General features: G+C 42.7%; 2 protein-coding genes across 3 annotated transcripts in view; both read left to right on the forward strand.

Moving 5' to 3' along the window:
- Positions 1-27,787, forward strand: part of FLI1 (Fli-1 proto-oncogene, ETS transcription factor) — an 84,152-nt gene that overhangs the window by 43,924 nt on the left and 12,441 nt on the right. For both annotated transcript variants that reach the window (XM_083368621.1, XM_083368620.1), the window contains exons 2-5: positions 5,436-5,647; positions 12,320-12,477; positions 17,554-17,757; positions 25,011-25,079. In XM_083368621.1, coding sequence (XP_083224747.1) covers positions 5,436-5,647; positions 12,320-12,477; positions 17,554-17,757; positions 25,011-25,079 — 643 coding nt within the window. The remainder of the gene's footprint in view (positions 1-5,435; positions 5,648-12,319; positions 12,478-17,553; positions 17,758-25,010; positions 25,080-27,787) is intronic.
- Positions 13,660-14,175, forward strand: LOC310643932 (small nuclear ribonucleoprotein Sm D1-like; the record flags this gene model as incomplete). The annotated part of the gene is given in 2 exon segments (XM_083368634.1): positions 13,660-14,132; positions 14,134-14,175. Coding segments are annotated over 2 exon segments (360 nt in total). The 5' UTR covers positions 13,660-13,814.

Genomic DNA, 27,787 nt, shown 5'->3' on the forward strand with positions numbered 1-27,787 from the left:
GAAGAGATTTATCCATTGTCTTCTTCTATGACTGAGAGTGTCTCCCAGCCGGCTTTGTGCCTAAGGTGGGACTAGAACTCACAGTGTCCCAGTTTCTAACCTGATGTCTCAACCACTACACCAAGCTGGCTCTCATAAAATTGTTAGGCAGAAGAAAAATGACATTATTATAGAGATAAAAAGTGCTTCTGGAATGGGGTTCAGAAATTAAGGAAGAGCTGAGCGCAGGTCTTGTTTAATGTAGTAAGGTCTGCATGAACATTGTAGACCAGGTCTGCATACCTCTCAACTCCAGCCCATCAGCCATGGATAGTGGCTTAGCAGATGGTTGGTCCAGCTACTGTTTTTGCAGTCATGGTACACCAAGAGTTTATCAAGCTTCTAATAAGCCATCATATGTGGCTGATGTACTCTAGATGTTACTCTGTTTGGTTTGATGGACCATACTCCTCTGAATGTGAGGAGTAGGATTTTTCACCAGACCTATTTCTGGGTCATTAGCCAACCTTTTCATTAGGGATAATGAAGCAGTCACTTCAGGTAGCAGACCAATGAATAGTGAGATGGACCAAATACAACTGAATGATGTCCATAAAGTATCTAGCTAATTTGTTATTGGAATGATAATTGGACATATTGCCACTACTGGAGAAAGAACACATTTCTATAATTGCTCCAGGTCAGATGGTGGGAATTGGGAGTTCCTCTTCTGTAGAAGAGTTCTTTCTTCATCAGGTTGCTCTACCTGTGGGCCCTGCACAAAAGCAAGGGCTGTAATGACTGACTGACTGACTGACTGACTGACTGAATTGGTGACTGGTAAATAATTTTCTTATCTCTTCTTAAACCACTCTTGCCAATTGGCAAGGGTGTAGCAAGTGAAGTTTTCTCTGAAATAGAGCAGAGCCTACAGGATATGTCTTGGCTTTCTCCTTTTGAGATGAGACACTGCTAGAAAGATACCATAGTAAGACATCAACTAACCAACCCCTGTCCAGTTGTGTCTGACTCTAGGGAGCAGTGCTCATCTCTGTTTCTTAGTGGAGGGAGCCAGCATTGTCCAAAGATGCTTCTGTGGTCATGTGGCCAACATGACTATATGCTGAGGCCAGCCAAATGCTGTATTAATGGGGAAATGATGTAAATTGCACGGTTGCCTATTTCCATATTTTAAGTATGTAGTTATTATTTTTAAGTGCTGCAATGGAAGAGCTTATGAATTGAGATGGATGTTTATTACTAGAATGTGCAAATAAAATAAATGAACACGTCCACCACAAAACAAAGTGGCAGTTATATCCTTGTCTTGAGCTGCTCTCTTTATATCTCTAGAGAAATCCCCCCACACCACCCATCTTTGGCTTTAACAGATAACTTTGTTATCTTTTGCATGACTGTTGGGATAGAGGAAAAAGGAAGCTAATTAAGAACTCCTGATACTCATTCCCTGATTTCATTGCTTTCTTATGAGTGATTTTTCCATTTCTTTCTTGCCTCTCACAAAATAACGTGATGAATTTACTGGAATATGTATCATGGCTGTGATAAAAATCATTGGGATGAACTACAACGTCATCCCAGTTGCAATGTATGGCAGTGAAAGTTGGACCATAAGAAAGGCTGAGCGCCAAAGAATTGAGGCCTTTGAACTCTGGACTCCTGTGAGTCCCTTGGACTGCAAGACGATCAAACCGGTCAGTCCTAGAGGAGATCAACCCTGACTGCTCTTTAGAAGGCCAGATCCTGAAGCTAAAACTCAAATACTTTGGCCACCTAATGAGAAGGAAGGACTCACTGGAGAAGAGCCTAATGCTGGGAAAGATTGAGGGCACTAGAAGAAGGGGACGACAGAGAATGAGGTGGCTGGATGGAGTCACTGAAGCAGTAGGTGTGAGCTTAAATGGACTCCAGAAGATGGTAGAGGACAGGAAGGCCTGGAGGAACGTTGTCCATAGAGTCGCGATGGGTCAGACACGACTTTGCAGCTAACAATAACAACAACAACAATGTCATGCTGCAATTTCACTTTCTAAGAATAGACCACAATGGGTCTCAGGCTTGTGTTGTCCTGTCTTCTCTTCTTCCTCTAAATATAGATCAAATCTTGAAGATCACAAGTGAAAGTCTGCAGACTGTGTCTTCCACCATCATGAACTAAAGTTGAAATAACTTGCACATTGCATCAATCCCCAATATGGCTTTGTCAGTTGAGTTCTTGGTGTTTTCTGAGTTTGCTTAGCTTCCTGCAGACATCTCATCAACAGATTAGGTAACATCGTCAGTGCACTGGTGAAGTTATCTGAAGGAAAAGAAACAAGAGTGAGCGCCTGTTACTCATCCCAGCTTCTGCCAACCTAGCAGTTCGAAAGCACGTAAAAATGCAAGTAGAAAAATAGGGACCACTACGGTGGGAAGGTAACAGCGTTCCGTGCACCTTTGGCGTCTAGTCATGCTGGCCACATGACCACGGAGACGTCCTCGGACAAGCGCTGGCTCTTCGGCTTTGAAACGGAGATGAGCACCGGCCCCTAGAGTTGGAAACGACTAGCATGCATGTGCGGGGGAACCTTTACCTTTACCTTTTATATGGTTTATTAGTGTACATTTAGTACATTTGAGGTGTCTGACTGGTATATGCATGTCCTATTTTGTTGTACAATTATCTCTTAATAAGGACAGTCACCATGATTTTTCCACCCCTCATTTAAATCCCAAAGAACAGCTCCTGAGCAAATACCTCCCATGATGGCGTCTTAGACAGCTAAAGAAGCTACAAGAGTAATGCAGAGGCATGAATAAAACCGTCATAATAGCATCTTTAGGTGTCTTACAGTCTAAAGTGAGATTAAAAAGCACATCCAAAGAGATTTGAGAAAACTCTAAGGCACCCTAAAAATGAGAACAGAGGCATAATATTACTTTTAAAAAAGCATCACAAAACATCTCCTCCTCTGCCCTATGGATGCATCCTGACCTTCCAAGTGAAGATTAGTTTGAGGAAGGTTGTTAGGCAGCAGAATGCCTATGTTATGAATTTTCCTTGCAATGCTTCAGGTCTAAACCTTCAATTATCTGGCAAAGCTCTCGCCCTTTGGACTCTTGCCATTAAAGCCTTGCTCCATGTTTTGGCCCGCAACAGGTTTATAAATTGTTTTCTGTAGGAATTCTTTCCATACCTCTGTTACTTCTGAAGGTGTTTTTCTTCCCTATGTCCTGCCTTCCTTCCACCAGTCACCCCCATATAAAAGTCAAGGCTCTGTTTCGTGAATTGGCCTCAAGAGACACAGGACTGAGCTGTGTCGGCCGGCACAGAAACTTGGTTGGGTCTTGGCTCAGCCACAGACAGAGCCCAGAGCGATATGCCAGGAATGTAGCATAAAAATGAGGAAAGCTAAAACTGGCCTACTACCAAGGACAACATCATGTAAGATATTAAAAAAACAAGGCATCTGTCTCAGGTCTAGTCGAGCCTGTTGGGCAAAGACAGAGACCAACAACTGTGTAGTATAGAAGTAAGGGTCCCATTGCTCTGTTGCGTGGTAGTCATGCTTTGATTATGCTTAGGAACTAGATAATAGTACCACCGTACCATACCATTCTACTCCACACCACACCACTCCATTCCCTTCCATAACATTCCCTTCCCTTCTCTTCCCTTCCATACCACACCACACCACACCATACCATACAATACCATACCACACCATACCATAACACACCATACCATAGTATATCATACCATTCTACTCCACACCACACCACTCCACTCCCTTCCCTTCCCTTCCATACCACACCACACCACACCACACCATACCATACAATACCATGCCACACCATACCACAACACACCATACCATAGTATACCATACCATTCTACTCCACACCACACCACACCACTCCATTACCATTCCATTCTATTCCCTTCCATTCCACGCCATGCCACGCCATGCCACACCATACCATACCGTACCATACCATACCATTCTACTCCACATACCACACCACTCTATTCCACTCCACTCCATTCCCTTCCCTTCCCTTCCATTCTATACCACGCCACACTACTCCACACCACGCACCGCACCACACCACTCCAGTCCACACCACACCATACAATAACATACCATATACTATATCATGCCATAACATTCCATAATACCATTCCATATCATACCACACTACCTTAGGAACTATATTATAGTAGTTCTATGTCTGTAGAGATACTATCTTCCATATATGATACATCTTTGTTGAATGTGGTCAGCCCTATGGTTAAAGTCCACAAGATGTGAAAAGCTTCAGAAAACCATGCTACTCACAACTATGACACCCAAACTCGGCAAAATAGCTAGATTCCAGCACCATGTTTTCAGGCATTTGAGGCCAGAGTTGAGGTGTTAAGAATAGAAGTATTAGTAGAAGATTTCTGGGAGTCAAATTGCCCCCATTTCTACCTTTACTTGAAGGGCAAGAGAAGTCAAAATCACATTTTTTTAAAAAAAAAAAGTCAGCCATTTTGCACCTGAACTCCAATGATGCACGTTTTGGAGGACTGGGGCATATAAATGAGATTTTGAGGGATCCAGATAACATCATCAGTGCTAGTGTAAGGGTGTTGCCTAGTTTGGGTAATGAAACATCTGTAAGACTACAGCCAAGGATCCCTCATTTCAACCCTATGCTACAAATATTCTCCTTTAAATGAGGTTCTGTTTGTGGGTCTTAAGCTTCAAATTGGCTGACATTGGCTTTGATTGACCCAAGATTCCTTCTCCTTCCTGGCTAGCTTTCCAGGATTTCAGACATTCTCAACATTTGTCCATAGGTGGCATTTTTTTTAACGCGCAGATGCCGATATTGAAATATTGTAACACAGCACATTGGAGCTGACTTTCACATGATATGTTTCCAGGTTGTCTTGGCCATAAGCGCCAGCAGACGGGTGGTGCTGAATAAAATAGCACTCCAGATGACTGATGGGGAAAGTGGCGTCCACATGGTTACTTTTTCCATGTAGCAGAACGTTTAGCTCAGCCGTTACTTTCCCTCATCCATCATGAAAATCTTGTCAGCTCCAAATTCAGGGAGTTACCTTCACCATGTATCCACAAAGCAACTGGCTGGAGAAGGGTGGCTTAGCTCTTCTTAATCTGGCTGGCAGGTTACCAAAACAAAGGAAGGTGCTCCTCCACAGGTCTTCTGCTCTAGGTTCTTCCAGCTTGCTCAGATTAAGATGCAAAAACTCACAAGTTAGGCTCAATGGTTAGATGGAAGCACAAAAGATGCTGATTCAATTTGCAACTCTGGGGTGAATGCCAGTTTCAGATCGAGCCTTTCTGGATATCTCTTTGCCAGTTGTGAGAAGGAGATATAAGTGAACCTCTAGCCTAGGGATAACACCTGCTTTAATTGCTCTTTCTCCTGTTGATATCTAGGAGGCTCTCTCAGTGGTGAGTGAAGATCAATCACTCTTTGATTCTACCTACGGAGCTGGTGCTCACCTTTCCAAAGCAGACATGACAGCCTCAGGGAACCCGGATTATGGTCAACCACACAAGATCAACCCTTTACCTCCCCAGCAAGAGTGGATCAATCAGCCGGTCCGTGTCAATGTTAAGAGGGAATATGATCATGTGAATGGATCCAGGTAAGGATGGACAAGTGCCTATCTGCAGCATGATATCTTATCAGGGCTATAAATATCCAGTCACCCACCAGATGGCAGCAAAGATATACAGATAGTTGCAACTTTGCTGCCATCTAGAGGGCGTAAAAATTTTGTATCTCAGATGGACTAGACTTTCTATGGTAGCTAAGTGGGTTTATAAAGCTTGATGACACAGGGAAGCTTGGAAAAAGGACGAGATTGGGGGCAAGTTACATATTATGTGACTGGGCTGTCTTCCATTCATTAACATTTCACATAGAGACACTCTGTCTTTCTCTTATACATGCACACAAATGCACAAACAAATCCATTCATAAAACTACTATCAAGAGAAATGACGGGAAAGCAATTTCTTATCATATCAGTATGCATTGCGTAGATTTTCTTAAACCAGATTTGAATCAAAGCATGGATTTACTCTTTTATGACACTTTTAGCCCATGGCCCAAAAATTGTATCAGAATCTTGACTTCTCCCTTTGCAACCATGCACACATTTCTTCCTTGCTCTTCAACCTTCTGTGACATCCCTATTCCCAATGAAGCTGTATCTCTGCTTGATATGAGAAAATTAAGAAGCAGTAGCCATAGGCAGATCAGACGACAATAGCTGGCACATAATGGGGACAATATGTAATTCTGGGCAAGCCAAACCATTTTAAAATTATTACCCACCTAGGGGGCAGATAAATATTTTTGAATGTAGGTCTGGACTGGATGATTACTGCTGGCACAAAGATGTCCTCAAGAAAGCTGGGACAAATGCTTAATTGATTAGTTAAATGGTTGGATTTTGGAGATTGAACAGGTCACAAGGATGGAAGGACTGAGATTGAGATCAAAGGCTTTGCAGTGATGATCCCAATGTAGAAATTAGCGAGAGTAAATTAATTTAAAACAACATAATTTCAGGAGAGGCGAGAGGAAATAAACTCTTTTTATGACGCATGTGTAAGGTGCAAAGTAGCTGTGATGTGAGATGAAGGTTTGCATAGAACCCCCTCATTGTTTTCAAAATTTTAAATAGTGTAGAACAGACGTGTCAAACACAAGGACCGGGGGCCAGATCCGGCCCGCTAAGTGGTTTTATGTGGCCCGCAAAGCCATCCTGGAAACAGTGAGGGAATGGCCCTCACTGCCTTGGCCCTGGCCCAGAGACCCTCCTTCTGCCAGAGACCCTCAGATCTGTCCCACTCCTGCCCAGGCCCCCATAGGCACCCTTGATGCGAATGCTGTAGAGCTGGCCACGCCCACCCAGTAGGCCATACGCACTCTAGCCACGCCCACCCAGTAGGCCACGCCCACTCTGGCCACACCCACCCGGCCCCTTGAGGGCAACCGCAGTGCTGATGCGGCCCTCCATGAAATTGAGTTTGACACCCCTGGTGTAGAAAGTTGGAAAGTTGATGTGGCATTTCTCTATTGCCAATGTAAGTGCATGAACCATCTCCCAAGTTTTCTTCTAAAGGACCAGTTTGGAGGTAAAAGAAAGCAAAAAGGGAAAGGGGCTAAAAGAAAAAAAAAGTTTTAAGATTTGGGTTCATATTGGGATCGTAGATATAGTTGTTACAAGCTTTTCTAAAAACCAGGAGATTATCTCATGGTTTTTCCCACATCATGTGTGTGGTTTACTTCATCTTGACCTTTTGTCTGGCTTGTGTCTTTTCCCCAGGAGTGATCACATAGCATCTTGGTAGCATCACCCTTTCATCAGCATGCAGTGATGTAATTCCTATCCTCATTACTATTATTCTGGCAGAACAATAGTTGTTGATTCTACAGGCTCAGCTATAGTTCCTATCTGCTATAGCATGAAGAGGTTTCATGAACTATTTTTAAAGGATGTAGCCTCATTATGCTGCCTTTGTCCCATCCCCAGTTCCTTGATGGAGAGAACCAATATTTGCTTTCACCTGTTCTAATTTTTAAATAGTGTTTCCAATAAAGGAGAATATTTGTATGTCAGGGTTGAAATGAGAGTTTCTTGGTGTTCTCTAAGCTTGGCTGTTTGTTTGCAAATGTTTCATTACCCAAACTAGGTAACAACATCAGTGCTAGAGGGAGTGGGGAGGAGGAGGAGGAGGAGGAGGAGGAGGAGGAGGAGGAGGAGGAGGAGGAGGAGGAGGAGGAGGAGGAGGAGGAGGAGGAGGAGGAGGACTGTACGGTCCTTGGTGCTCTTTGAGCTTGATTGTTTTCCTATGGATGTTTCGTTACTCAAACTAGGTAACATCATCAATGCTACTCTGATGATATACCTAGTTTGGGTAATGAAACATCTGCAAGAAAACAACCAAACTCAGAGAGCACCAAGGACCCCTCAAAACAGAGTTTTCCCTCTTCGCCCAACACAAATCTTGCCATGTGAATGGTGTACAACATCACAATGCTGGTGTTGCTGTAAATATGGGCAGAGGCTAGGATCTGGCCATCTCCTGTTGGCTACTTTGTGCTGCACAGATTTCCTTGGTCATTTTAGCCTGGGCTGCAGGAAAGACTGGACACTTGATTTCTGACCAACACTTTCCAAAGCAGAAGTCTGTGCTAGGCAGGCTCTTGTTTTCAAAAAGCAGTGAACCTGATTTAGAAACAAAAAAATAAAACAGGATGCATATGTGCACATATGGGGGTGACGGTGGCCCCTTCTCCCCCCCCCTACATATGCAAGCCAGCTGGGGAAGGCTCCAGAAAACACTCACCCTCTTTTTCTATTTTTCCATTAACCTCAAGTGCTGCTTCTTTCCTCCCCCAAACTTGCTTCATCCAGGAAAAGCCCGTGTTTAAAACCAGCTAGAAAGGAGACGCAAAGCAGATCACTTAGATAATAAGAATAAGAACAATAAGGATAACGATATCCTCTTCCCTTCTCTCTGCATGCCAATTAATTCCATTTCAAAATACAAAATACAGAAATGCTGAGAGTTAGAATTGACATGGTTAATTCAGTGGTAACTCATGGTATTGTTTTTATTGCCCCAGTTTTTCATTTGTTAATGAGCTCTCAAATATTCTTTAAGCTTTCTTGAGATACACTGAGTTTTAATTCTGGTGGGAAGAATACTCTTTATTTCAAAAACCAGGATCGTTTATATGTTGCATTTAATGGTGCAGACCTTTTCAGAATATCCCAAAAAACATAGTGTGAGTGTGCAACAGTGCACACAATATACTGATATCAGAGGCATTTTTTACAAGTAATATATCAAATGGCCTTAACTAGTTATCATCTGTGGAATTCCTTCCCTTTATCTTGCTTTCCTTTGCAGGTGGGCAGGGGGGTTACTGGGATAAAATATCTGCTTATGTCTTGATTGTCTATATCAGGGGTCTCCAAACTTAGCAACTTTAAGACTTATGGATTTCAACTCCTAGAAGTCCACAAGTCTATGCCAAGTTTGTAGACCCCTGTTCTACATGTTAAACGTGGTTTCCAAATGTTACCTGGAAAGACATTCCCATCTTTAATCCTGGCTGACATGAGATCTTTTCTCCAAAATATTTCATGTCTGCTCACCAAGCAATGGGCCTCACTGGCATGTTCCCCACACTGTGCAGCTAAAATGGCTGCTTCTGCTTTCTTATCCCCAAAGAAAAAGAAGTCAAAAGGAAGGTTGGGATTTACACAGTGTAGATGGACCTTTAGGAAAAATGATTGCATTTGAAATAGAAATGCATCAGAGTTGTGGATCGTGTGGGTACATTTTATGAATGGACAGCTTCTTGGTCCATGCAGGTCTCAGATCTGTGGTAAACCTTTATCTTCAATTAGACTTAGTCTGAACTGCCTTTATCGTGAGGATAATTTTCAAATCTAGGTCCGATTTCTGTCAGACCTCCTAATATAGTACATCCTAGCTGTACTAGATTGAAACTTGCTGGCTGTTCAGATTGAAACTTTATTTTATCCTTGTAATAACAATGTTATGAAGTAAATTGGGCTGAAAGAGTGACTTCCTTCAAATCACCAATAAGGTTCATGGTTGTTGGGACATGAATCTGGGTGTCACCAATCCAAGGTCAGTAGTTCAACCTCTATACTCCAATAAGCAGTCCAATGAACTGCAGTGGTTATTAACTATGGCAAAGTAGATTTTACCTACTTGGTAGTCTCCAGACGTACTGTTGATTGTAACTTCCAGAATTCTCCGACAATATTTCCAAGGTTAATTAAGCTGGCTAGGAATTCTTGGATTCGTGTAAGATACATGCAAGAAGGGACTTCATAGGTCATCTGTGATTAATATTTATATGTTACTTATATGTAAGGGTGTAGGTCTATACATATGTTGTATATAGTGTGTTTACCTGTGTGTTATGTATGTGTACACTTTGAGAGCAAGCAACTAAATTTCATTTTTAATGTGTGCCATTGTGGCCGCAGTAAAAAATAACAAATGCTATCTATCTGTCTGTCTGTCTGTCTGTCTGTCTGTCTGTCTGTCTGTCTGTCTGTCTGTCTATCTGTCTATCTATCTATCTATCTATCTATCTATCTATCTATCTATCTATCTATCTATCTATCTATCTATCTATCTGATCCAACCTCTTGCTTAATGTAGAAATGCACAAAACTATTCCAAAGCCCATATCTCTGGACAGCACCCAGTTGGAAAACCTTGACTTAGACCCAGGTAGAGTTAAACACATATATCTACCACCTGGTAGCAGTTAATGTCGTTTTGTCTTGTCTCTCAACATTGGTCTGTTGGCAATCAAATTGTGCTTTGAAGAAGACTATAGTCCCCTTGATGCCAAGCATTTTATACTCCAAAAATCCTTATAGTTTTTAACACCTAACACAAAGAATGTCTGTCACCAGTGAAAAATTAGTTCTCCTTCCTTCCTTCCTTCCTTCCTTCCTTCCTTCCTTCCTTCCTTCCTTCCTTCCTTCCTTCCTTCCTTCCTTCCTTCCTTCCTTCCTTCCTTCCTTCCTTCCTCTTTCTTTCTCTTTCTCATTCTCTCTCTCTCTCTCTTTTCTCTCCTGCTTTTGTTTAAACCTTTTTCTGCCTGTCACAGGGACCTTAAAATGATCAGCAATTTGCCTCTCTAAAGACTGCGTTTGGTTCCTTGCCTGGAAAAACAGTAGGCGAAATAGTACAACCTTAAGTTCTAACATGTGTAAGTTATACATCTTATTTCCATTTCCAAGCAGTCCTTCGCCCCGAAAAGACATGAGGAAAAAATTACCGTCTGCCTCTGAATATCTCAGCAGAACGTTTATCTCCCAGCCATGATAACTATGCTAGAATAATTCCGACTCTGTGCCTTAGCAAACAAATTTAAAGTTCTCTGTAGGAAAAATCCTTCCAGGCTTGTTCAGCAGATGGGAATTTAAGCATGCAGGCATGTTCTTCTTCTCTGTTTACTGAATGGACTGGATTCTTTCAAAGCTTGTTTTTCTTGTGGCTGTTGGTTGTGTCAGGTGACATGCTTCGTGAATTCAGAGAAAATGTCATAGATGAAGCATAGCAAGAAGACCTTGATCTGTCCACCAGTACCGATAGGTATGGAACTCATCACTTGATCCAGCTGATATATAAAGCACTTTGTTTGTGAGTTTAAGGTTCTTCTGTACCTGGTTGGGATATTTTTCTCCTACTGGTCTTTTACTGACCTGGCCGATGGACATTAGGATGGAGGTAGTCATGTGACTAAATAGAGAGATGTTGCTGACCCATGGGGTCTTGCAATCCCCTCTCCTAGGTTTCTGAATAGTGATGGCCTGAATCTCCCCAATAATAAGATGAAAGGCCACCTTGACTAGTGCTGGTGGATAAAGTATATGACTATAATAATGCCTGTGCTGGATCGGACACAGGTCTGTCTAGATCACCAGTTGTTAGATCGCAGGAAGAGGTGGGCTCCAGATGATGAGTTTCTGGGTCTTGGGCCCTTGTGAATCCATGGAGGGAACTGAAGTTTGGATCAGGTTAATCTTCAGATCCAGAGGTGACACCATAAGCAGGGCTTCTCTTACTAACTTTAGCACGTGAGTTGAGTAATGTAGGGGAAGATATTTATGTACTTGAGTAATCATCCATTAATGACTTTGCTTGTCAGAAGGTGGCAAAAGGTGATTACTTGATTTCAGGACAACCCCAACCATCATAAATATTTTGCCAAGCAGCTGAATTTTGATCGTGTGACCTTGAGGATACTGCAATGGTCATAAGTGTGAAAAAAAGGTCACAAGACACTTTTTTTGGTCCTGTTGAACAGTCACTAAAGAAATGGTGGTACGTCAGGGACTAACTCAGGGGTGTCAAACTCAATTTCATTGAGGGCCGCATCAGCATTGTGGTTGCCCTCAAGGGACCGGGTGGGTGTGGCCTGGGTGGGCGTGGCTAGAGTGCGTATGGCCTACTGGGTGGGCGTGGCCAGCTCTACATCGTTGGCATCCAGGGTGCCTATGGGGGCCTGGGCAGGAGTGGGACAGATCTGAGGGTCTCTGGCAGAAGGAGGGTCTCTGGGCCAGGGCCAAGGCAGTGGGGGCTGTACCCTCATTGTTTCCAGGATGGCTTCGCGGGCCACATGAAACCACTTCGCGGGCCGGATCCGGCCCCCGGGCCTTGTGTTTGACATGTCTGGACTAACTGTATTTCTGCCATGAATAAATACATTCCTCTGGGTTAATATTGTACTGTTTATATTTCAGGGAATCTCCAGTGGATTGCAGTGTTAACAAATGCAACAAACTGGTTGGTGCTGGTCCAGAATCCAACCCTTTGAATTATGGTACTTACATAGATGAGAAGAATGGACCTCCCCCTCCCAACATGACCACCAATGAAAGAAGAGTCATTGTTCCAGCAGGTAAGAGGTCACCACCTCCTTTTGAATATTTTCACCCTTACTGAAATTTGGTCTTGAAATCAAACAAAGATGATTGGGGGACTGGAGGCTAAAACATATAGGGAACGGTTGCTGGAATTGGGTATGTGTAGTTTAACGAAGAGAAGGGTGAGGGGTGACATGATAGCAGTGTTCCAATCTCTCAGGGGCTGCCACAAAGAAGAGGGACTCAAGCTATTCTCCAAAGTGCCTGAAAGCAGGACAAGAAGCAACGGATGGAAACTAGTCAAGGAGAGAAGCAACCTAGAACTAAGGAGAAACTTCCTGACAGTTAGAACAATTAACCAGTGGAACAACCTGCCTCCAGAAGCGGTGAATGCTCCAACACTGGAGGTTTTTAAGAAGAGACTGGACAGCCATTTGCCTGAAATGGTATAAGGTTTCCTGCCTGATCAGGGGGTTGGACTAGATGACCTCCAAGGTCCCTTCCAAATTATTATTATTATTATTATTATTATTATTATTATTATTATTATTATCATCATCATCATCATCATCATCATCATCATCATCATCATCAGTATGAATTCTTCCCCCCCCAAAAATCAAGCATACAAACCAACAGGAGAATGCAAATGACCGGCTGTCTGCAAGAAGTATAAATCCTTCCATTTCCCTGCCATCCAGTCAGAGTTGAAGAAGCTTCTTGGATGAGAAGTGAAATGTCTTCAAAGGAAAAAAAAACCAAGAAAGTCCAGTTGCCTCGTGAAAAAGCAACTTTGGGACAACTATGACCGGGATGACTGAGAATCTCCATAGACATTGCTACAAATTATTAATAGTGCGATCTTATGCATGCATGGCCAGAAATAAAACTCAGTAGGGACAAATAGGACTTACCCATCAAGTAAATGTATAACAAATAGCAACTGAGGGTCCCATGTTGTGCACAGTCCACGAGGTCCCATATTGCAGCAATTGCGCACCATTTGTGTGAAGTTGTGTGCCACCTAGAGTCACCTTGTGTGGGATAGACTGCTGTGTAAATTTGATCAATGAATAAACATTACTACTGGACATAGAAAACAATTATTCCAGGAGTTTTGAGCTGTATGTGAAACTTCAAGAATTAATATACATCGTTAATAGGGAGAAGAAACTAGACAAGTGATTTGTGGTGTAAAATATATTGTGTTTAGAAGCGCGCCAGTGGCTTCCCTTCGCGAGTAACGGAAGTGGCCTAGTTTGGGGTGGCTGCACCAAGCTCAATTTTTGATCATTCCTTTTGGCTTCTCACCCTCGGGGAGGCCTCTGTCTCTGGTTTAGCGGCTTCGAGTTGCGCCTCTTGCCTTTCCGCCATGAAACTCGTGCGATTTCTTATGAAACTTAGTCATGAAACTGTCACCATTGAACTGAAAAATGGGACCCAGGTACATGGAACCATTACAGGAGTGGATGTCAGCATGAATACCCATCTTAAAGCTGTAAAGATGACTTTGAAGAACAGAGAACCTGTCCAGTTGGAGACATTGAGCATTCGAGGCAATAATATCAGATATTTTATTCTGCCAGACAGTTTGCCTCTTGATACTTTGCTGGTGGATGTTGAACCAAAAGTCAAATCCAAAAAAAGGGAGGCAGTTGCAGGAAGAGGACGTGGAAGAGGAAGGGGACGTGGGAAGAGGACGTGGAAGAGGAAGAGGGGGTCCAAGACGATAACATCTTTATATCTGTTATTAAAAGAAAGCCTCAAACAACCGGGTTTTATTTACAGGTTTTGTTTTGTGTCAGTTTTAATAAACAAATGTGGAAAATGTTCTGGCTCTCTTTCGTTTTTTAGCAGAGCTGTGGATTTTTGATAAAAACCATGAGAAAAATAGCACAGGATGCATATAAAAATACAGGCATTAATGATAAGTAGCTCAGTAAAAAAAAAAGTGTAATATATGAAGCCTGGTAGAAACCTCCCTAAGAGAGGAGTTATATTAAATAATATTTTTAACAAAACTCCACATATTCTATTTTGAATATATAAAAATCCGCAATGTGTGTGGGAGAGCAAATATTGTCTAATATTTTCCAGTAAGCAAAAATAATGGCAAAAGGTTATTTAAGGAACCTTTTTCTAGACCTCGGCAAATAATATCCACATAAATGTTTATAAACATTTATTTATATGCTCATAAGAGGATCTTCTGAAATAGTTCAGCTTTGACAAAGTATCCCATTGTAATGAAAAGCATATGACTTTGCGATTTGCTTTTTAGCAGGAATGAGATTCACTGTTGCTTTGAAAGGTTTGCAAAAAATTTGAATTTGAACTATCTCAAAGTCAACGCTGTCCATTTCAGGTTCATGGCTGCCTTGTGTTCAAAAGGATCTTTTGCAGTCATTCTGAGATTAAAACAAAGCATCTTGTTTCAACTTTAAGGCCCTCTGTTTTAAGCTTGAAACACTCAAAACTAGAATTCTCTCTCAGGAATGAGGTAACAGTTTCAAAGAAGAAATGTTTGATGCTTGAAGCATTCTGATATGAAACAGTTGACAAAGTCATGCTATGACATCATCATGGCACAGAACCTGGTTACTTGAGGGACCATTGTTTTCTGCAGTATCTGCCTGACCTGCCTGGCCTTCTTCAGGTTACTTTGATTAAACAGTGTCCTCTGTGACTTCTCTATAGCAGTGTCCCTCTGGAATGGGGTTTCCTCAAGATCCAGATGGCCCTTATTCTGCTATTGTTCAGAGAAGCCATGAAGACTTGGTTCTTCTCCCAGCCCTTCAGCGAAAGAGAGTGAGACCCCCTTGTTTCATCATGCTGGCCATCTTTCATCTTTAATTTTTACGTTTTGTTCATATTATTGTAATTTATTTTATTGTTGTGAACCTCCCAGATCACCGAGAGTTGGGTAGCATACAAGTTTAATGAATTCTTATCATCAACAATATCATTAGGATGACACCAAGGACACAATTTAATTTTTGTTGTTTGCTGGAGGACACCATGATGTATGGGATGATCCTATGGCTTCTACTTAATGGCTAAATAACTTGGTGTATGCTCATTTAAAAAAGATTACCAGAATCCGGAAGGGCAACTGCTGGGGTGGACAATAATGGACTTCAGGGACAATGAGTCAACCAGATTTTTTCCAGTCCCATGTTCTTCCAATATGTTGGATTTCAACTCCCATCATTCACAGCTAGAATGATTTGGAAGTTGGCTATTGGCTGAATTCTCACATATTGGAGTTTGGGGGAGAGCACTAAGACAGTTTTCTGTCTTCCAGTTGTATGACCTTGCCAGTAATGACGACCTAATAATAGCATAATGTACTTGGTCCCCAAAGGCTGAGTCAGCCACAGAATTATGACCTAGAAAAACTTTTGGCATGATCCAACAGCAACCTTTCTCCGTTACCTCCCGTTTTTTTTATACAACCCTAATCCGTATAATTGTCCCATTCTTAAATCACCACCATTTATAGCAATTCTCCCCTGGGGTCTAATATGCAGTCATGAACCCAATTCTGTATATTCATCCTTAGTCCATCTGTATTGACTTTGCAGGCCTCAAGAGTTGCAAAACGAAAGGGTGAGTGGGTGGGAATAAAAGTCTGTTTTTTTGTCAGGCAGTTGAGTCTGGAAATATGACTCAGACTTATAAAGCAAACTTGTCTGAGCAGGGAGGTCATTCTGCAGAGAATTTACTACTTTCTGGAACATGCTAATAAACAGCGCTCCAAAAAAAATTTGCAATAACCATCTGTGCAATATTTGAAAGGGGCTGAGCAAAGGTTCAAACACTTTGGACAGCACAGCTTGGAAATGCCTAGTTTCCAAAGACCTGAAAGATCAGTTATCAGGAGGAAAACAAAGCAAAGCATAAGCTATAGTCTTTGGAGAATGGGGATTGAAAAAACAAAAGTTTTTTTTTTGTGAATGGGCCAGCGTTAAGTAATGAAGTAAGCCAAAAAGGCTTACTAATAGGACGATGTTTTTGGTATTTAATACTTACAAAGAGTCCTTGACTTAACAGCTATTCATTAAGCAACCATATGAAGTTACAACAGCACTGAAAAATGTGACTTACAAGCGGTATTTGTTGCTAACAACTGTTGCAGCATCCCAATGTGTCATGTGATCAAAATCTGGACGCTTGCCAACCAGGATGTATTTATGACAGTTGCAGAATCCCAAAGTCACGTGATTGCTATTTGCCAACTTCCCAGTTGGCTTCCGACAAGCAAAATCAATAGGGAAAGCTGGATTCACACAACAGCTGCATGATTCATTTAACAGCTGCAGTGATTCACTTAACCACTGTGGGGAAAAGAGGTGGTAAAATTGGATGGGACTCATTAACTACCACCTTGGTTAACAATAGAATTTCTGGTCCCAATTGTAGAGATGGGTAGTCAAGGGTAGAGATGCCAATTCTGCATTATTCCATTTGATAGTACGTGTTTTTCTGGGGGAAGGTGTACACCAGGTTGGATGGGATTTTGTTGAAATAGGCCAGATTTGGGACTTTCTGGAGATTTGTGGGAGGGGAAATAGGGAGACAGGTCTTGGGAGATATGTTAGAAAAATGTATTGCCACAGTTTCCACAAATGTCTCAAAAGTTGGCACAGTTGAAGGGGACTGTCAAGATTGCAACAGCAACCACAAGGACAGAAAAGCAGTTGGAGACCACAAATCTCTCATTAACCCTGTCCATGGCCCAGCTAAGTTACATGCCTCTAGCTTGCTATATTTCACTTAACTGTTCCTCTCCAGTAAGAATAAAACTGGAAAAAGAGATACAAGAAAATAGCAACAGCACCTAGACTTATATACCGCTTCAGAGTGCTTTACCGCCCTCTCTAAGCGGTTTACAGAGTCAGTATATTGCCTCCCAACAATCTGCGTCCTCATTTGACCAACCTCGGAAGGATGGAAGGCTGAGTCAACCTTGAGCTGGTGAGACTCGAACTGCTGGCAGTTGGCAAAATTAGCCTGCCATACTGCGCCACCACGGCTCTTTCTTGACAGAGTATTGGCCATCAGTCATGTAACTTCTTTCATCCTTCCACCTCTCTGATTTCTTCTGATAGATCCCACATTATGGAGTCAGGATCACGTGCGTCAGTGGCTAGACTGGGCTATCAAAGAATATGGCTTAATCGAGATTGATACCAACCTCTTCCAGAACATGGATGGCAAAGAACTGTGCAAGATGAACAAGGAGGATTTCCTCCGGATCACTTCCCTCTACAACACAGAAGTCCTGCTGTCTCATCTCAGTTACCTCAGGGAAAGTAAGTGACCACTTTATTCACCCTTGCTAAACTTATGTCCAACATGTTCAACAGCTGACATGCTTGCCTTGTATTTGTCTCCATTGGCTGTGGAAGAAACTCCGAGAACAGCCTTCCAAGCTTCATTGAAATAAAGAAATCATTCCAAAATGAAAATGAAAATCTAAAAAAATAATAATCTAATTGCTGGGTATCAAATGAAAACCCAGTTTATGATGCCATCGGTGAAACTCACATTTTCAAGCTTTATTTTTGACTACTCATGCAATGTAAGGAGCTAAGAGCCATTCCTTTGAGTAAGAAAACAATTTTCATCTCTCTCTCTCTCTCTCTCTCTCTCTCTCTCTCTCTCTCTGTGTGTGTGTGTGTGTGTGTGTGTGTGTGTGTGTGTAATTGACTGACCTAGTGTCAGGCTGGTTGCTTGTGGTGATGTGAAAACCTCTTTCCATATCCAATTTTGTGTATCGCAGCCTTCTCCAGCGTGGGGCCATCTGGTGCTAAAGTGAAAGCCAGCGTGATCAGGAATTGTTGTGGAGTCACCAAGGACCTGATGGATATCAGATATGGGAGGGGAAGTCATAGGTTGGCAACTGAAGTGGAGAGCTGTGGAAAGAAAGGAGATTTAAACAAAAGGGGATGGGTGACACCAAAAGGAAATATCAACAAACTGTGCCGGCTCTGTTTTGAGATGCTACCAGGAAGATTGCAACACCAAATGAAGCCTAGTTGATAAGATTGTGTGCTGAGCATGTAGCATCCCCAAAGAAGCTACCTTCCTTCCACCTTTTTCTAAGTGGTGGCCTTATTTTAGTCTCCTTCCTTATTGGGAAATGACAAAGGACGATTAGTGGTGATATTGGCGTTATCTCTTATGCTCTTTCCATTCTTTCTTCCCTAATTCCTTGTCTGTCCATTTTCCCCAATCTGGAAAAGTCTTTATGCTTTGAGATTAAATGAAGGGCAAAAAAAGTTGCAGAACCTGGAGAAGTGATTATATAGTAGAAGACAAATTATTTGCACACATCACGTGGTCATGATCACGTGGTGGCCCACTTAATGACACCATGACTTACAACTCTAATTCCTGGCTCAATCACAATCATAAATCAAGGATTAGTTGTAATTTATTCTCGTGCACAAATTTGCTCCCTTTTTTTTAAGTAAATGCCATAGCATCCCATGTAGTTTGGCTCGAAAAGAATAGCTGTCTAAAAGCTTTATCTAAGAATAGAGAAAGTAAGGTTTACACACACACACACAGCACACATGCACATAGATAGATATAACTGATTCAACAGCTATAACTGATACACTTAATCGACTACTAGCCTTTCTGGACGCAGAGCAGATGTATTTCCCTTGTGCCCAGCCGCAAAGCAAGAGAAAAAGAAATATACCCAGATGGGTCAGGGAGGAAGTCTGTTTTGTTTGGTAAAAGAGGAACAAAAGTACAGAGAAAGGAGAAATGCAAACAGGTCATTTCAGTTCAACTCAAAATCAATTGTCAGTCTGCAACGTTTTCTTCAGCCCGTCTCTCGAAGATATTTTGCTTGAATACTGTATCTCCACCCTGTCCTTATTTCATGGATGGCTGATTTCACACCAGCATCATTTCCCCAGCATCACTTAATTGGTGTTTTTCTTCTCCCCACCCCAATGCAACAGCTTGCAAGCTTGTGAAGAATGCCTTCTCTTGAGACTCTTTTTCCTTTGCAAGAGTCGCGATGGCCATACGTCTCATTGTCCTCTTTGGCTGTCGTTGGGATACTCTGACATATATGAAGCCTTCTCTTCATTGAAGCCTGCTTACAGGCTACCAAAAATGACTTCTTTACCAGCAGCTCTTCTTGCATCTGCCTAATGACGGTCTGGTTTCTGGATTTCTGGTTAATTCCCTTGTGGTGCAATGCTTTAGGAAGGTGTTTGTTGTTTTTCCAGGCCTAACTTCCTATGGCGGTTGAATGCTGAGTTGAATGCAGAAGGTGCTCAAGAGCTTCGTTTCTTATTTATCTTGTCAGAGGGAATGCTAGGGATACTTCAATCTTGATAGAAGAGAATATTTGTAGCTCAGGGTCGAACTGCGGGGTCCTTGGTGCTCTCTGAGCTGGGTGGTTTTCTTGCAGACGTTTCATGACCCAACTAGGTGACATCATCAGTGCTAGAAAGGAGAGGGGTTGGAGGAGGAAGAGGAGGAGGAGGAAGATGAAGAGGAGGAGGATGACGACTGTGGGGTCCTTGGTGCTCTCTGAGCTTGGTTGTTCTCTTGTAGACGTTTCATTACCAAATTTGGAAACATCATCAGTGCTAGGAGGGAGTGGGGTTTGCAGGGAGAAGGAGGAAGAGGATGACAACTGTGGGGTCCTTGATGCTCTCTGAGCTTGGTGGTTTTCTTGCAGACATCTCATTACCCAAAGTAGGTAACATCATCAGTGCTAGAAGGGAGTGGTGGGAGGAGGAGGAAGAGGAAGGGGAGGACTGTGGGGTCCTTGGTGCTCTCCGAGCTTGGTGGTTTTCTTGCAGATGTTTCATTACCAAACTAGCTAACATCATGAGTGCTAGAAGGCAGTGGGGTTTACACTCTGTTTACATACTACTGACTGGTAGACCAATTTGAAATTTTGCAAGCGCGACATAGATAATGGAAGGCATAGCCAAGATATGCAGTTTTAAAAAGAAGACTCTGTCTGCATCCACTCACCATTTTATCTTCTGAGAGTGTCTCTGATTCTGTATGGGGGCTTCAGTCAGCCAGTCATTTTATTGTAATCTCAGACCAGTACAAGGAACAGGTTCCCAAGTGATCTGTAAGCAGTGGTGGGATTCAAGTATGTGAACAACTGGTTCTATGTGTGGAGGTCACTTCTGGAAGTCTATTCTGGGCCTGGGCAGCAAAAAAAATTAGCTAGCAGTTCTGCCAAAGTGGTGTGAACCGGCTGAATCCCAGCACTGTCTGTAAGCACCTATAAAACAGTCTAGCTTCAGAAATCAGTACATAAAAATGTGAGACGACATTAAAATGCATCTATCAAACAGACTCACTGGGACCTGTGAGTGAAATCCAGAAGAAACAATCTATATCCAGGTTATAAAAGTGACAATAGCTGCGGAACCTAAAATGGGATAATACCCAAAGCTACATATAAATAGGTGGGTGGTCTAGCTGCAGCACATGTCACCCCCCTGATAGGGCTGATTTGGCTGATCTGTCTGGCTAGGTGGGTGTCCCCTTCTTATCTCATTATTTCATGTATGTCCTATCTGAATCTGCACCCTCACCAGAAGAGGATGACCATTTCAGGTAGGAGTGGATCAATCTTTGGCCAAGGGTACCCGGACTGAGGAATTCTGGAAGCTGAAATCCACACGTCTTAAAGTTGTCAAATTTGAGAAACGCTGTCTAGAACTTTAATGGCCAGACCTTTAAAATAGACTATGAATCTTCTAGGCAACCTGTGTAGCAACTGAAGAACTCTGTTGTGGCCTCCCAACTGCATTTCTTCCCACCTGTAGGGAGAGGCTTCCTCTGCCCAAATTAAACCATGTTAATGTACATTAATATACTCCTTAATTCATGTTTTGTTTGGAGAGGGTCGGCAATGAGAGCTTTGATGTGACTCAGAAGACAGTTGAAAATTTTCAGTGGAAAAAGAAAAAAAGAAAATGTATAAAGTTATTTGCACGAACCTTTCTAAGGTGTCCTCTTTCTCCCTCCTGTATAAAAAGCTTGTTTAAGTTGGCAGAAGGCATACTGTAGAAATAAATGAAGTGGACGTTTCAAAGGCAATCTGTGGGTTCAAAAATGAAAATTACGTTCCCTGCAGTTGGGTGGCTCCTTGGTTATAGTCTGAGCAAGAATAAGATAGAAGATCATTCCTTCCTTCCTTCCTTCCTTCCTTCCTTCCTTCCTTCCTTCCTTCCTTCCTTCCTACCTTCCTACCTTCCTTCCTTCCTTCCTCCCTCTGTTTCCTTCCTCCCTCTGTTTTCTTCCTTCCCTCCTTCCTTCCTTCCTTCCTTCCTTCCTCCATCTGTTTCCTTCCTCCCTCTGTTTTCTTCCTTCCTTCCTTCCTTCCTTCCTTCCTTCCTCCCTCTGTTTCCTTCCTCCCTGTTTTCTTCCTTCCTTCCTTCCTTCCTTCCTTCCTTCCTTCCTTCCTTCCTTCCTTCCTTCCTTCCTCCATCTGTTTCCTTCCTCCCTCTGTTTTCTTCCTTCCTTCCTTCCTTCCTTCCTTCCTTCCTTCCTTCCTTCCTTCCTTCCTTCCTTCCTTCCTTCCTTCCTCCATCTGTTTCCTTCCTCCCTCTGTTTTCTTCCTTCCTTCCTTCCTTCCTCCCTCCCTCCCTCTGTTTCCTTCCTCCCTCTGTTTTCTTCCTTCCTTCCTTCCTTCCTTCCTTCCTTCCTTCCTTCCTTCCTTCCTTCCATCAGGGCTTAGATACCGAAATACTAAAGCACACCTGAGGATGTGCCTTATACCACACCCAATCCCTGAGTCTCTTTTGTGAATTTCCACCTATCTGGAATTAGTAACCAACCTGTCCCCATATGGGGTGTGACTCCCAGGCCTACCATGATTGATCGATTGTGGCATTGCTCTGCTCAGATTTGAAAGTTTGCTCAGAAAAGATTCCAGATCTGGGTTTTCCCTCGACTATGTGCTTGGCAAATTTTGCTGTGTCTCATTCCCCGCCCCCACCCCAATTTGTCTTCTCCTGCTTCTTTCTTTTCAACCTCTTAATAGGAAACACATTTTTCCTTCCCGGTTCTGGTGTTCCCACCAGAAATGTCAGACCGTTGGGCAAAGGTGAGAACTTGAACCAATAAACTCAGAGCAACTTTACCTCTCTCAGCAGCTTTTCAGCTAAAGTAGACCTTGCTTTGTTTGATTGCTCCTTGATGTGGTTATTCCCCCCCCCTTTTGCCCCCCTTTCTGTCGGGCCTACCTTCCTCTTCCTGTCCCCATCCAATGTGTCGGTCCACATTTCAGCTGCAAAGACAGCTTGTTTAATCTCTGGAAAACTTTTGGACTTTGCCAGGATAACTGGCATTCGTCATGCTAAGCACCGGGAATGAGGATCTGTCTCAAATTTGCTAGAAAATGTGTCATCCATAAAGTTGCTTTCTCACTGTTATTTGAGAACAAAAAAAATAATAATGTACAAAACTCCAGGGAGACAGGTTCAGAAAGTCTCTGTAGACATTACCCTTATATTTTGCCCAGTTTCATAGACCATTTGTGATGCCTATTAAGGCTTCTTGCCCAGATTCCCGCACCACCTGGCATCATTTTTTTAAAAAAAATCTTATAGTTATACAGAACGGTTACTGGAATTGGGTGTGTCCAGTCTAACGAAGAGAAGGACGAGGGGGGACATGATAGCCGTGTTCCAATGTCTCAGGGGCTGCCCCAAAGAAGAGAGAGCCAAGCTATTCTCCAAAGCACCTGAAGGTAGGACAAGAAGAAACAGATGGAAACTAGTCAAGGAGAGAAGCAACCTAGAAGTAAGGAGAAATTTCCTGACAGTGAGAACAATTAATCATTGGAACCACCTGCCTCCAGAATGGTGAATGCTCCAACACTGGAGGTTTTTAAGAAGAGACTGGACAGCCATTTGTCTGAAATGGTATAGGGTTTCCTGCCTTAGCAGGGGGTTGGACTAGATGACCTCCAAGGTCCCTTCCAACTTATTATTATTATTATTATTATTATTATTATTATTATTATTATTATTATTATTATTATTATTATTATTATTATTATTCTCCAAAGCACCTGAAGGCAGGACTAGAAGCAACGGATGGAAACTTACCAAAGAGAGAAGCAACCTAGAACTAAGGAGAAATTTCCTGACAGTTAGAACAATTAACCAGTGGAACAATCTGGCCAAGCCTCCCAGGAAGTGTTTTATGTTTGTGATGGGCTTTCAAAATTGCCTACCCTTGCTATCAACCGTGGCTGTATACTGCACTGGGCATCGTATTGTTGTTTCTTTTACCCCTTGAACCAAAAAAGTCTATGACAGAGGCCCCCAACCTTTTGGGCACCAGGGACTGGTTCCATGGAGAGAGGTTTTTCCGTGGACTGGAGTGTGCGTGGTTTTGTGTGCTGCCTGCATCCCGTGGATGGGGCTTTGCTTGTTTGTGCAGCCCGGTTGCTGGCATGCCGTGGCCCGGTACCAGTCCATGGACAGGCGATTGGGGACCTCTGGTCTATGGTACATTTTCCAAGCTCTGGATAATATACATAATCCAAATAATGAAGGTATTAATGTTTTAAGGTGGCCTGAATTCCATTTGAGATGTTTCAGTTGGTGGATTCAGAGCCTATTTGCACGTTCTGTAAAGTCCCGTGATTGAAGCACCATGTTGCCATATCGCCCTAGGATTTTGGACGGGGAATTTGAGGAGGATGCCAAGCCTTCTTCTTCAAGGGTGGCTTTACATAATCAAGGCATTTTCCTTTTGTATAGTGGCATTCATCTTAGTGAGCTTACAATTTGCAGTGCTACAGCCCCAGAAGAACTATGCTCATGTACACATTGACACCAAGGGTCCCTAACTACCTTGTCTTCCAGAATTGGTCCTAATGAGTTTCATCTGGAACACAAAGGACCTGTGTGATGTCTTCAGTTCTATAAAATACACAAAATAGCCCTCAGCTGATGGCCATGTTTAATGAACTTTTGGACTTACAAAGGACTTTCAAAAAAGCTACTTACAATCTATCCTAGAAGTTACAACTGCTGCCACTATCAGACGATATTGCTTCATAGATCTTAAAGGGTGGGCAGAAATAATGGGATAGAGGCAGTGGTGGGATTCAGCCTGTTTGCACCACTTTAGCAGAACCGTTAGCTAATTTTTTGTTGCCCAGGCCTAGAACGGACTTCTGGAAGCGGCATCCACACAGAGAACCAGTTGTTCATGTATTTGAATCCCACCCCTGGATAGAGGCAGTTTTTCAAGGTGCTGTGCCATGGAAAACTTTATGGCTATAAACAGCTCCTTGGATTGCATCTGGGAGGTCACTGGTAACCTGTCCAGTTGTCTTAAGAGCGGTTTTATATGAGCGTATCAAAATGCAACCATAATTGCTTCTATTAGTGTCTTCTGTACCGGCTGTGTCATCTGAGTGGTCTATGGAACACATGGCAGTAATTCACATGTGAGGAAACCAAAGCATGAGTGTTCATGAGGAAAGACTCTTGGTCCAGAGAAGGATGTAATCTGTGCAGGCAAAATTCACTCTGTTTGTTCTTTGCAGGTAGTTCCTTGCTGTCTTACAACACACCAACTCACACAGATCCATCACCTCGCGTCAGTACCAAAGAAGGTGAGTTCTTGACATTTGTTCATAGTAATCATGGTTTGTCTTTCATGAAAAGTGATCTGATTTTGGGAACAATCCCAAAGAAAGTGGTTCAAAGTAGCTGTGTGTAAAATCCATGGCCAAAAAGAAGGAAATAAGGAATCCATCATGGAAGAGGATGGATGCATAATTCAGCAGAGGTGATCTGTAAATATTGAAGAATATTGGACTGCTTTAATATAAAGGAGTATAAAAGAGAAAATTGCATGCAAATATGTCTTTCCACGAAAATGTGGACAAAAATATATGCTAATGTGACAGCTACGTACAGGTGGCCCTCACCTTACAACTGTAATTGAGACCAACATTTCCATCCTATGTCATGACGGTCACAGGTACAGGCACCCAGGGACCAGATCTGATTTTACAATTTTTTTTATGGCAGTCGTTAAGTGAACACAGTAGCCATTAAGCGAATCTATGTATTCTTATTCAGCATGGCAGATAATACGTGGGTTTGAAGATTATGACTCTATTACTTTATCAGAATGGGCATTGTTCTTTCCTTCTGGTTAATGATAGATAGATAGATAGATAGATAGATAGATAGATAGATAGATAGATAGATAGATAGATAGATAGATAGATGATAGATAGATAGATAGATAGATAGATAGATAGATAGATAGATAGATAGATAGATAGATAGATAGATGATTGGATGGATGGATGGATGGATGGATGGATGGATGGATGGATGGATGGATGGACAGACAAACAGATGGACGTCTGGCTGGCTGGCTGCCGGCTGGCTGATTAGACAGACAGACAGGACAGGACAGGACAGAACAGGTCAGGACATTCAATGATGTTGTGAAAGCAAGCTCCATGCATCCCAAAGAAAGAAGCTCGGGGGCCACTTTTGTATAGGCTGACCATTTTTGGTTGAAAGGAGCATCAAATCTCAGCCAATGAAAGAGATCTCCCTTTGGACCAGATGACATGAGGTGAGTTTATTTGACTGCTGCCAGTGGAGTTGAGGGTAGAGATAAGAAGGCACTGCGTGCAATGATGCCCCTTGGCAGGTCAGTCAATGGGGTGGGGAAGTGAGTGAAGCGAGGACCCAACGTAACATGATGCTGGTGGGGGTGGGGGTGGGGAAACAGCCGCATCTTCATGCTTCCTAGAAGGCGGTCAGCTCAGCCTCAGTTGAGGGTGCCGTCAGATTCCACCCTGCCCCTCGAGCCATCTGCTTCAGAGACAGAGAGAAACTCGTATGTGCGCAAAGCCGCCCGGGATCAGTGTTGCTCGTTGCAGGTGTTGCTTTTGTTTGCAAAAGCAAGTGCCCACTTGAGCAGCCGGCTCCCTCTTGCCACTTAGAGCAGGCCCAGATTTCAGGAGCAAGGGTGGGGGGGAAAAAAAAAGCAAGGTAGCCGTGAAGCTGTTTGGAGTCTACCCCTGTGCAACTGCCTCTCCTGTTCATCATCAAGGATTGTTTGAACAAAGTGAAAAGCACAGCGCTTCGGTCTGCAAGGGGTAAAGCTCGCCTGAGTGCCTCCTGGAGCTGGGCAGGTGTTACCCTTCTAAATAGAAGTAGGCAAGCCAAGGGAGGGGGGGGAAACTCATGGGATAAAGATAATACTTCTGGCTTTGCTTTGTTTTTCATGTAGTGCTCTCCCAGGACAAAAGTGAATATAGCTTAGCTTCTCCTTCTCCTTCCCATTTTGAAATGTTTGGTTAAAACAATGAAAAAGATAAGAAAAAAGTGTGCCACATGGCCTGGCTTGCAACAGAGTGCTAAGCCTTCTCTTTCTTCTTCTCCTTGTCCCGTCTCCTCCCTCCCTCTTCCCCCCCGCTTCCCCTTTTTCCTCTTCTTTTCCTTCCTTCCTTCCTTCCTTCCTTCCTTCCTTCCTTCCTTCCTTCCTTCCTTCCTTCCTTCCTTCCTTCCTTCCTTCCTCCCTTCGTCCCTTCCCTTCCCTTCCCATTATTAAATGCAGTAGATTACGCATTGCTGTCAAACAGTAAAATATTCCAGATTTCCACACCTCTAATAAAAAGTGATGGGAAAACGAGCTTCCTACAGAAAGTTTAATCGTAGGTTTGGTGTTTTTTTTTTAAAAAAAAGCTTTCCAATTTGCTTTCTCTCTCTTATACTCATATAAGTTTCCAATACTTGAACGAATTAGGCATTGGTATCTTCTTTCTTCCATACACACGTCAGCACCTGTATTAAATCAAAAGCAGAATACTTTTGTACTTAAAATAAGAATAACTTGGTATTCAGCTCTACAACCAAGACTTCCACAGCTTAGCAAATTAGGACCTTATATTTGCTCAAACTGCCAAGTTCCCCAATTTTCCCCAATATAGTAATTTTTCTATCCCACTTCATTATTGTTTTGCATTGTACATTTTAATGAGTTTGCAGAGAGGCCAGGGAGCTGTGGTTCTTGGACAACCTCAAAATGTAATAAAATAAAGAAAAATTCTGAGATGACAAACAGCAGGGACTGTGGAAGCCTAGGCTCCATGCAAGAGGCACGGAAAACAGGCCTCGGCTATCACTTTAGAGCAACTTTGCCCCAAATTAAGACTACCATAATATAAATAAGGTAAAGGTTCCCCCGCACATGCGTGCTAGTCGTTTCCGACTCTAGGGGCTGGTGCTCATCTCCGTTTCAAAGCCGAAGAGCCAGCGCTTGTCTGAGGACGTCTCCGTGGTCATGTGGCCG

Source organism: Vipera ursinii (genome assembly GCF_947247035.1).
Source record: "Vipera ursinii genome assembly, chromosome: 8".
Taxonomy (NCBI): Eukaryota; Metazoa; Chordata; class Lepidosauria; order Squamata; family Viperidae; genus Vipera; species Vipera ursinii.